The 12,254-nt window shown below is 42.6% G+C and overlaps 1 protein-coding gene across 1 annotated transcript in view; it reads left to right on the top strand.

Moving 5' to 3' along the window:
* Nucleotides 1-10,975, top strand: part of mrc2 (mannose receptor, C type 2) — a 225,423-nt gene extending 214,448 nt beyond the window's left edge. Inside the window, exons 28-30 of the mRNA XM_048614718.1 lie at nucleotides 5,934-6,113; nucleotides 6,684-6,710; nucleotides 6,821-10,975. Of these exons, the coding sequence (XP_048470675.1) occupies nucleotides 5,934-6,113; nucleotides 6,684-6,710; nucleotides 6,821-7,050 (437 nt within the window). The 3' untranslated portion in view covers nucleotides 7,051-10,975. The remainder of the gene's footprint in view (nucleotides 1-5,933; nucleotides 6,114-6,683; nucleotides 6,711-6,820) is intronic.
* Nucleotides 10,976-12,254: the final 1,279 nt, after the last annotated feature.

Raw genomic sequence — 12,254 nt, 5'->3', positions numbered from 1 at the left:
TCTAGGTGTGGCTTCACCAAGGCCCTGTATAACTGCAACAACACATCCCTGCTCCTGTACTCAAAACCTCTCGTAATGAAGGCCAACATTCCATTTGCCTTCTTTACCACCTGCTGTACCTGCATACTTACCTTCAGCGACTGGTGCACAAGGACACCCAGGTCCCACTGCACACTCCCCTCTCCCAATTTACAGCCATTCAGGTAGTAATCTGCTCTCATTTTTGCTTCCAAAGTGAATAACCTCACATTTATCCAAATTATACTGCATCTACCATTGATTTGCCCACTCACCCAACCTGCTGAGATCATGCTGAAGGATCTCTGCATCCTAATCGCAGTTCACCCTCCCACTCAACTTGGTATCATATGCAAACTTGGAGATGTTACATTTTGTTCCTCATCCAAATCATTAATATGTATTGTGAATAGCTGGGGTCCCAGCACTGATCCCTATGGCACCCCACTAGTTACTGCCTGCCAATTTGAAAAGGACCCATTAATTCCTACTCTTTGTTTCCTCTCTGCCAACCAGTTTCCTATCCATCTCAATACACTTGCCCCAGTCCCATGCACTTTAATCTTGCACATTAATCTCTTAAGTGGGAGTTTGTCAAATGCTTTCTGAAAGTCCAAATATACTACACCGACTGGGTCCCTCTTGTCAACTCTACTAGTTACCTCATCATAGAATTCCAACAGATTTGTCAAGCACAATTTCCCCTTCATAAATCCATGCTGACTCTGTCTGATCCTGCCACTGCTTTCTAAATGCTCTGCTATAAAATCCTTGACAATGGATTTGAGAATTTTCCCCACTACCGATGTTAGGCTCACCGGTCTATAATTCCCTGTTTTCTCTCTACCTCCCTTTTTGAATATTAGAGTGACATTAGCCACCCTCTAATCTGCAGGGACTGTTCCAGAGTCTATAGAATCCTGGAAGATGACCACCAATGCATCCACTATTTCTAGACCTACTTCCTTAAGTACTCTGGGATGTAGATTATCAGGCCCTGGGGATTTAGCAGCCTTCAATCCCAACAATTTTCCCAGCACCATTTCTCTACTAATATTGATCTTCCTCAGCTGTTCCTCTCACTAAATCTTGCATCCTCCAACAATTGTGATATCTGATTTGTGTCCTCTTTTGTGAAGACATTTGTCTTTACCAATCTCTTTCTCTTCACATGCCTACAGAAACTCTTAGCCTCACTCTTTGTTCCCTGCAAGCTTACTTTCATACTCTATTTTCTCCTTCTTAATCAATCCCTTGACCCTTCTTTACTGAATTCTAAACTATTCCCAATCCTCAGATTTATTATCTTTCTTGGCCAATCTGTATGCTTCTTCCTTGGATCGATATTATCTCTTATTCCCTTTGTAAGCCATTGATTGGCTCTCTTACCCATTTTGCTTTTGCGACAGATTGGAATAAACAGTTGTTGCAGTTTCCCCATGTGTTCCTTGAATGTATGCCATTGCCTATCCATTGTCATCCCTTTAAGTAACTCTCCCCAGTCTATCAAGGCCAACTCACGCCTCATATTCTCGTAGTTTCCTTTATTAAGGTTCAACACCCTGGTCTCCGAATCAACAACCTCACTCTCCATCTTGATAAAAAAATTCTATCATGTTATGGTCGATGTTCCCCAAGAGGTCTCGCATGGCGAGACTGACAATGATTCCCTTCTCATTAACCAGCATCCAGTCTAAGATAGCCTGCTCTCCAGTTTGTTCCTCCACATATTTGTCAGGAAAACCATCCTGTATACACTCCAGGAATTCCTCCTCTTCGGCATTGTGGCTAATTTGATTTGCACGATCTATGTTCAGATTCAAATCACCCAATGATCACCAATATTCCGTATTCATATGCACCTCTAATTTGCTGTTTAATGCCATTCTCGACATCACTGCAGTTTGCGGGTCTATATATGACACCTACTAATGTTTTTGCGCCTTGGTATTTCTCACCTCTATCCATACAGACTCCACATTGTCAGAGCTAATATCCTTTCACACTATTGTGTTAATTTCCTCTTTAACCAGCAGTGCTGTTCCGCCACCTTTTCCTTTTTGCCTGTCCTTCCTAAATATACCCTGGGACATTCAGTTCCCATCCCTGGTCACCCTGCAGCCATGTCTCCCTAATCCCAATTATATGGTACTCATTTACATCTGTCTGCGCAATTAGTTTATCTACTTTATTGCAGATGCTCTGCACATTAAGGCACAAAGCCTTTAAGCTTGTCCATTTAACTGTGTTTGTCTTCTCCTTATTTTTCTGAATAGCCCTGTTTGAATTTTTTCCTTGGTTTCTCAGCATATCACTCTTCTTATTCCCTTTTATAGCTTTTGTTTTAGTCCTTGTTGCCTCCTTCTTATGACTCTTTACATAGGTTCCCATCCCTCGGCAAATTAATTTAAACTCTCCCCAACCACTCTAGCAAACATTCCCCCTAAGACACCAGTCCCAGTCCTGCCCAGGTGTAACCCGTCCAATTTGTACAGGTCCCACCTCCCCCAGAACTGGTCCCAATGCCCCAGGAATCTGAAACCCTCTCCTGACACCATCTTTGCAGCCATGTATTCATCTGATATATCCTGCCATTTGTCCTCCGACTAGCACATGGCACCAGGAGTAATCCTGAGATCACTACCTTTGAGATCCAATTTCTTAACTTTCTTCCTAGCTCCCTGTGTTCTGTCTTTAGGACCTTATCCCTTTCTTTTAACCTGTCATTTGTACCGATGTTGACTACAACCACTGGCTGTTTACTCTCCCCCTTTTGAATGTCCTGTACCTGCTCCGAGACATCCTTAACCCTAGCAACAGGGAGGCAACATACAATCCTGGAATCTCGTTTGTGACCACAGAAACGCCTAGCTATTCCTCCTACAGTTGAGTCCCCTATGACTATAGCCCTGGCACACTTTTTACCCCTCCCCTTCGCAGCAGAACCAATCTTGGTGTAACAAGTCTGGCTGCTGCTGCTTTCCTCTGAGAGGTCATTCCCCTCAACAGCTTCCAAAACGCTATATCTGTTTTGCAGGGGAATATATTCCTGCACTACCTGCCTATCTCTCTTGCTCTACCTAGTGATCACCCATTCCCCTCCCGCCTACAAAGTCTGAGCCTGTGATGTGACCACCTCTCTTTACATGCTACCTACAATACTGTCTGCCTCACAGATGCTCCACAGTTTCCATCCGTTGCTTCAGCTCTGCAATTCGAGCTGCCAGGAGCTGTTGCTGGAGACACTTACTGCATATGTACTGACACGGTGGGGGGGGAAGCTGGAACTGTTCTCAGTCTGCCCCATTGAGCAAGAGGAGAAAACCAAGACTTTGAGCTCTCCAGCCGTGGTTTACCTGTTTAAACTAAACCTTGGAGAGTACCTTATATAAGGTTAAATCAAATCCAGTTACCTGTGGCCCTTCTTTCCTGGTCTGTGTACTACCCTTACAGATTCGAAGCCAGAATGAGTACTGTAAGTGATAGAAGTTGTAAGGACTTCCCTGCCTTACACGCTACTCACCAATCTAGTCTCTCCATTGTAGTCACCTGCACCAGGGCAAGACCACTCACTGTCCCTTGACAACACTTCTTCTTCAAACCCCTGTTTGGTAGTGGTGACTGCATCAATGCAAATCTTCACCCCAACTGCCAACCAGTGTCATCACCACCCCCTGCGGGACACACATCTTCACTCAAACTTGGAGGGTGTCTTGCTGAGGTCCTCCTTCGGCTGGTGGTGACTGTGCCGATGTCTCATGGCTTCAGGTTAAACGTGAACAAGGAAACCTCCTGCTGATTACCATTTATCATTCTCCCTCAGCTGATGATTTGGTACTCCTCCATATTGAACAACACTTGGAAGAAGCACTGAGGATGGCAAGAGCACAAAATACAAGCTGGGTGGGGGGATTTGAATGTCCATCACCAAGCATGCATCGGCTACAACACTATTGATTGAGCTGGTCGGGTCCTAAAGAACATAGCAGCTAGACTGGGTCTGACCAGGTGGTGAGGGAACCAACAAGCGGCAAAAACATACTTGGCCTCATCCTTACCAATCTGCCAGCAGCAGGTGCTCCTGCCCATGACCGTATCAGTGAGAGTGACCACTGCATAGTTCTTGTGGAGACAATGTTCCACCTTCAGATTGAGAGCACTCTCCATCATGTTGTGAGGCACTATCACCATGCTAAATGGGACAAACTTCAAACCGATCTAGCAGTTCAATACTGGGCATCCATGAGGCACTGTGGATCATCAACAGCAGCAGAATTGTACTCCAGCAAAATCTGTAACCTCATGGCCTGGCATATCCCCCACTCAACCTATTACCATCAAGCCAGGGGATCAACCCTGGTTCAACGGAGAGTGCGCCAGGAACAGCACCAGGCAAACATAAAAGTAAGGTGTCAACCTTATGTAACCACCAAACAGGACTACTTGTATGTCAAACAGTACAAGCAGCAAGTGATACACAGAGATGAGTGTGGTGAGTCCAGTTGTTTTTCTGGCCAATGGTAACCCCTGGATGTTGATAGTGGGGGATTCAGTGATGGTAACACCACTGGATGTCAAGGGCCGTGGATAGATTGTCTCTTATTGGAAATGGTCATTGCCCACCATTTGTGTGGCAGGAATGTAACTTGTCACTTGCCAGCCCAAGCCTGGATATTGTCCAGATCTTTTTGAATTTGGACATTGGCTGCTTCAGTATCTGAGGAGTCGGGAACGGTGCTGAACCTTGTGTGGTCATCAGCAAACATCCCTACTTCTGACCTTATGATGGAGGGAAGATCATCGTTAAGCAGATGAAGATGGTGGGGCCTAGGACACTAACCTGAAGATCTCCTGCAGAGATCCTGTGAGATTGAAATGACTGACATTCTGACCTCTAATAACCATTACCGTCATCTTATGTGCCAAGTATGACTCCAACCAGCAGAGAGTTTGCGCCCTGATACCCATTGATTCCAGTTTTGCTAGGGCTCCTTGATGTCAAGGGTTGTTAGTCTCATCTCACCACTACCTACAAGTTCCCCTCCAAGCCACTCACTATCCCAATATATTGCCATTCCTTCAGTGTCACTGGATCAAAATCTGGAAATTCCTCCAAAATGGCATTGTAGGTCTACTAACAGCACATGGACTGCAGCGGTTCAAGAAGGCAACTCAGCACTACCTTCTCGAGGGCACCTGCAGATGAGCAACAAATGTTGGCCCAGCAAGTAGAACCTCCATTCCGTGAATGAATAAAGAGAAATTAGTGCGGCAAAGGTTCATTAAATTGTTCCTGGAAATGAGGGGTGTACTGTCATTTACAAGGCTAAGTAAATTGGGCCAGTGTTCTCTAAGTTTTGAATGAGAGGTGATTTCATTGAAACATGAGAGATTCTGAAGAGCCTTGATAGGTTAAGGTGCTCAGAGATTATTTCTCCTGGTTGGGAATCTAAAATATTGGGGCACAGTCTCAGAAAAAAGGACTAACCATTTAGGAATAAGATGAGGATAAATCACTCAAAAAGGATCATGAATGTTTGATTTCTGTACCCTAGAAGATGATGAATGGTCCATTGTTGAATACATTATAAGGCTGAAATAGATGGATTTTTCATATCTTGGGCTCAGATACAGGAAGTGGACAGGAATGTGGAGTTGAAGCCCAAAACCAGCCATTATTGTATTAAAACATGCAGCAGGTTCAATGAGCTAAATGCTATTTCTAGAGCTCTTGTTACCATGTGTTGTAATTCTGCAACCATGTTACATACTTAGGTTATTGTGCGGTTACAGTATCAAGTAGTTAATAAGGTTACCATGCAAAATTATTAGTGTGGTTATCAAGTAGTGGTTATAGTGTTGTTGCCATGCAGTTGGGTACAATCAGCCCTTCATCCTGCTGATTTTTTTTTAAGGTGGTTCACTTGTCTGGCCTGATAAGACTGTCTTGAACTATTCAAACTGGGCTCGTGGAACTGAGAACATGAGTTTAATGAGTCCAAACACTTGCTATTGGATCAAGAGCAACACTGGCATCTGGGGAATTGGTCCCTGTACCAGCTTCACACTAGGCATCATCTGCAAAATGCCAAGAGGTAAGAAATAAAAGGGGAGATTTTATGATGTGGCCAAAAAGTGACATTGTTCCAACAATGGATGGGTACGCACCTAGGGCTGTGCAAATGGCTGATATTATTACATGGACAAAACAGCCTTAAGGGAATCTCTCCTCCCACCCAAAAGTAACAACTCCTGATAGAGGACTGTACAAAGGTGACCATTTAGTTCCTAGTATGGAGAATATCTCAGCTGAGATTTTCCCACCACCTCATCCAAATCCACATTAGTGAACTTTCCAGCAAATATCAGTGGATTAAAGATGACGAACAGAATCATTTGCTGAATCCTTCTGTTCCCCCACCCAATAGCTCTCAGACGCTGAGTCGGATTATTGTGCAATTCTCATGGCCCCCAAATGAATCAACACAATTTTGACTTTTGTGGGACAGTAAACCCATTGGCTTCAATCAGGAGTGATGTAAGGTGGACACACAAGTCACAATTATCCATTTTACACTGTTACTAACTCAAGTAGGAGACCTTCTAGTTAATTCTTCCGATGATAACTAAATTAATGCAATTTTATTTTCAATTTACTCTCACAGTTCAAGAGAACAGCCTTCTTGGTACCTGTAAGTAAATCTCATCCTGTTACTCTGCCTATTTCCATTTGGACACAGTGACCTGATTTTGAGAATGTTTTTTTAATGTTCTGGTTCTGTGTTTGTGTTTGTATTTGCAGCTGGGTCACAGGGGCACACCTTAGACATCATCTTGTACATGCTAGGCGCATTGGTGCTAGTGGTGGTGTTAGTGGTGGTGCTGCTGCTATACCGACGGCGAACAGCCTGGACCTCGCGCCGTGGGGCTTTTGAGAGTGCGCGGTACAGCAGGACATCCTCAACGCCCAGCGAATCCGTGGAGAAAAACATCCTGGTGTCTGACATGGAAATGAATGAACAGCAGGAATAACCCTGGCACCTGCTCCTCTGTCTCTCTTCATCCTCGAGCAGTGTGCTTAGCACAGACTGGTGTTCAGAACGTTATGCAGGTCAACATGGAGTCCCACATGTTGACCTGGAGTCCCACCACAGTCTCATCGCGACACAGTTGGCACTGCTTAATGGGGTTATGCCTACAGGATATATTTCTCAGGCATAGTTACATATATATAAAACTATATATATTTGCATCATACCAGTGGATTTTGCTTCCTAGGGATGATCTGATAAATGGGGCAATTTGTATCCACTAGGGCACCCCAGTAAACAGGTTTCAACTGTGTTATTGACCTTGACAATGAAGTATTTCAATGTAAAAGGCACAATTCAATGAACAAACTCATCATGCACTCACTGTGCCTGATGAGCCTCCTGGCAGTTTTAGCATGGTTCAAATGTTGGCACAGTGTTATCTGCAGTCTTAAGCACTGTTTCTCAGACCCACACTTCCACAGTCAGTAGGAGGATGCTGTGTGTGTTTACACTGAGGGAGCGGGTTCTGGACTGCTGTTGACACCCTCTAGGAAAGTGGTCCAATGAACAGCTATTAATCTCCTGGTGGCTGTAGTCACAGCGGACCTTGGAAAGCTGTCGACAAAGAGTAGCATAGAAAATAGCCAGAGGTTGGTGGTGGATCAAAATGTAGAACTGGGGTGTAAGCCCAGTTAACACTTCATGGGCTGTACCTCATCTGACCCATTACATTTTATTGTACTGAGCTCACTTTTAAGATGTGTAAAGCATTTGAAAGAGTAGCTGGAGGGATGCTATTTCCTCAAGTGAGGGAAGCCCTGAACAAGGGATGTAACAACAAAATTTAGCAGTAAGCCATTCATGGATGATGTCAGGAATCACTTCTTCATACAAAAAGCAGTGGAAATCTGGAGCACTCTTCCCTCAAAAACTGTTAATTGAAAATATGAAAACTAAGATTGATTGGACTTCTGTTCAGTAGAGGCATTAGGGGTTACAGAACAAAGGTGAATGAGTAGCATTAAAAGATAAATCGACCATGAACTTAACATGATTGAAAGACAGTTGGTGTTCTCCTATTCCTATGTTACTGATCCATAAGCCATTGATCAGAGTTGAAAGGCAGGTTTTCAAAGATGACTGTATAGTTGAGAGAATGAACAAGTCAAGCATGTTGATTACAATGTGTAGTGGAAGGCAGTAAGCCAGTATAGATTTGATGTAGACCACGTCAGCTTAGTAGTTAGTAGGAAACTTAGTAGGAAACATCTTAGATTGCAGATCACAACGACCTTTTGAGTTATAGGACAATAGAGGGGAGAAACTGAAAGAATGCATCTTAAGCACTGATGTGTAACCATGATCAGTGAAAGATTTGTGCCCATGTTAGATTGGATTATAAGGTGGTTCCCTCTCTGCTAAATGCTGTGCATTTCTTAGACTTCTAACAGTGTCTGTCAGGGTGACTTACTGCTGAACTGATCACGTACTCATCAAAGGAAAAATCCCACATTTCTACCATCTGAAGGATTGAGTTTGGGGTGGGACCCTTCTACAAGGCCTGATTTCATGAGCTTAAGATTCCAGTCACTACTCCTAGGCATGCACACTCATTTCCTACAACATGTCCTCAAATTTTCATGAATGAGAAATCACATGGGGACAGGATTGTGAGTGATGAGATGATGCATCCAAATTCCAAGTAAGGTGTTCTCCTCGCAGACAGGTCCATACCAGAGCACAGGTTTGTAACATGAAGCCAATATTCCTGATCTAGTATGTGAATATAAAATGTGGAGAAGCACATTCACACTGGTCACCAGTATAGGATTTATTTTAAAGGGGTTAAGATCTTTATTATCTTACAAAATGATTGGGCGAAGCATCATGATATGGCAATAAACCTGAATTACGTTTCATTTATTGTTTCTGAAACTAAAGGAAATGGCTTTTTGGGTGCATTGGGGTATTAAATTCCATTTCATTACATTGTGGACTTCCAGTCCCTGATGTACTAGTTGTGACTATGCTACATGGTGCTGACTGGAGGGTTAGGATGTATGTTGGCAGTTGTATAGATGGGTGAGTGGATAAGTACCTTGTGTTAGATCAACATCAATCCAGGGCTTTTGAGCTACTTTCACTAGGCTGCCTTTTATGCATGACAGGACCATGAGCTGATGTTCAAGGGAGGTCAGATGGGATGTTTCTACAGGTGATCTTGTCATGCGGACCTCCAGGTAAGGTGTTAAATTGTGTGCATTGAAAGTAGTCATGAAGAATGGTATTGTTAAAGGAAAGAGTATAGGGTCTGTGAAGCAGATGAGGTAAGGGCAGTTAAAGCAAGATTTGAGACAACTGAGGGAAGGGTCGAGACATGTTTGGCTAATAGTGAGAGGTGTGAAAACATTAGCCAATCAGTGAGTTGTACAAGTCATAGCGGGTTAATACATCTTGAGAGCGATTCATCTTGCATTGAAGGGGAACAAATCTGAAAACAAAGGAAACAGATGTCCCTGAATATTAAGATCATACTTTTGATTGCTGGAGATGAATCTTTCAGTTCTTTAAAGCTAAAAAGATTGCAACACTAGGCACCAACATTTTTTCCACTTATGCCAGTACCAGGAATTCTGTAGGGCACTTTATTGAAATAGTTTGTGCATGGATCTACAAAAAGTATTGATGACAATCAAATGATGTGAAGGGGGAGGGTGGGGACGGATTAGAAGACATGGAGTTGTTCTGTGCTGGTACCCTGAACTAGGCTCACAGCAAATCAGCAGCCAGTGTTATACCATGCCCACAAAGAAGCAATGGAAAGGGAAGTCAGGGGGGAGGTGAAGGGTTTCTGATTTGCTGTGATATTGCCTGATTCACACTGTCAGTCAAAGACCAATTTAATCTATTCAAGAGGCCCTTCTATTAGAATAACATCCACTAGTTTTTTTTTCCCAGGGGTGGGGTGATGAAATGAGCAGGGGAGTTTTAACCGCCCCCCTTCCCATACGGAACATTATTTCAAGCTTTCAAAACATACATGTTTACTTTGTGATTGAGGAGCTGCAAAAACTGATTTTCTGTCCATTTCTGTTGCCAAGTATAACAAAGGCAGAGAACTTTGCCAAACAGGATTCTCAGAATAAAGTGTTTTCTTAATTTTATGTTGTGAAGAGTTTTTATTTTGCCATCAATCCCTCACCAGTATTCTCAAAGAGATAAAGGTGTAGGGCAGCCAGCCACAGTTCTGGGAAGTGGTTCCAATAGGTGTAGTCAAGGACACAGGACTGGATATTCATACGACCCACTCAACTTTCTCGCTGTTCATTTCAGTCAGAAAGTTGTTGACCACTACCTTTGAGGGGCCAATGGGGGTGGATAGTGAATGCCCAGCTCACCTGCGTCACCACATCTTTGAGAATGAAATATGAACAGTGCTAGAAGGAAGAAATTCAGGGACCCCCATCTCCAACCTTTCAGGAATGTATGGCTTCCTCATTTATCTCTCATACCAAAGGCAGCTTGAATGCATTGTTTAGTTGGCTTGGCCTTGCTCTGATGATAATTAGTACTTAGTGGGTTCAGCTCCTGATAATTGACTAACCTTGAGTCTCTTCTGTCACATTTTTTGTGTAAGGGCTTCAGAACCTTTGGGCAACCTTGAGATGATGTCATGGAGCTACACATCACTGAGTATAAATACCACAGTGTGAGTGAAGTTAGCATACTCTGGAAGTCTACTCCAGATTAGACCACTACGCTACATTTTAAACTGGAAGACTCTCAAGCACATGAACATGAAACAATAAAAAAGATAGATTATTCCTTACCAAATGTAACTATAAGTCAGAGGCCGGTATATCTGTGATTACCATGTATAGCAATATTTAGCATTAATGTATAATAAATAGTCTTACTTTCAAGTCAAAGTCTGAAGACATTTCTTGACTTTACCTTCTTGACCAGTCTGCAAAGAAACCAAACTCATAGTGTGGCATCAAATTACATGATAAAAAAAGTCATGCTCCAGAGAAGTGAAAAACATTTATTCTTGAAATTACCCCTTTTGGGCTGGTTAGTATGTTTTATAATGACACGCTCACAGGGGACTAATGTGTGAGAATTGGCTTATTTTGGCCAGCACATATTAAATGGAAAACATTATGAATAGCCCAATAAGAATTTTCTTGTATTTATTTAATGATCTGTTTAACCCAGCAATCCAGAATGAAACATGAAGCTCAACAGGGAAAGATGGAGGATATGTCAGTGACAATTTGTGAGGAGATGCCCCTTTACTCCCACCGTCCCCAACTCACTGTGAATTGTATCCATTATGTGCAGTGTCTGGAATACACAATCCTTTAATAACAATTGATTGTTTCAGATTAAGTTCACGAAGAGGAAAGCACGAGTTGGGAAACTGGCTTTGATTTACAGTACAGGAACCTGCACTTTTCTGAGGAATTGTGAACAAACTCCACTTGGCTAGATTTTTGACCTTCTTCAATCAACCTTCATCAGTAATATTAATTTGATCAGGTTTCAATTTCTGGCTGATACCAAGATTTTCCCTTCTCCAATTAACACTAAATAAGTTAAGATGATGTTTATAATAGCACTATTGGATAGATGCGATCTGGATAACTGGAAGAGACTTCAGCCGTTCACAATCAGAAATGGCTTGCAGAATGTTATTCCAGTGTTCTGCTGAGGTCTGATGTCGATGAGAGAATAAATGGTTAATATACAAGTATAAATATCTTTGTAAAGGAGCAGAGTTCCTGTTGTAATAGAAAAATGTTACGTTTTATCCCTTTTTGTTTATCTAACTTGACAACTGGCATTATCAGAATCGCTGGAATCCTAGTTGAAACCTTTGAAGAACAGCTTATCCATAAGGCACTACTAACAAAATAAATGTTCTCACAAGCCTCGCTGACCAGTTCCTATCGGGCATTGTGATTTCTACAAATTACAGAGTGAGATCATGGGTTATTTTAAAAGCTATACCTTTTCATTTAAATTTTAAAATCAACTGGGTCAGATGAAAACACCAATCACATGATGAAAATTGACTACAATTTCTGGAAGGATTCGAATCAGCAATTACCAGGACAGAATTCCAACACCATCCTTCCACAATGTCACACCCTTGCATCGTGTGAACCTTCCACTCCACAAACACAAAAGGACAAGCAG

Source organism: Rhincodon typus, chromosome 30, assembly GCF_021869965.1.
Source record: "Rhincodon typus isolate 14 chromosome 30, sRhiTyp1.1, whole genome shotgun sequence".
Taxonomy (NCBI): Eukaryota; Metazoa; Chordata; class Chondrichthyes; order Orectolobiformes; family Rhincodontidae; genus Rhincodon; species Rhincodon typus.
This window is presented reverse-complemented; position numbering and strand designations above follow the sequence as displayed.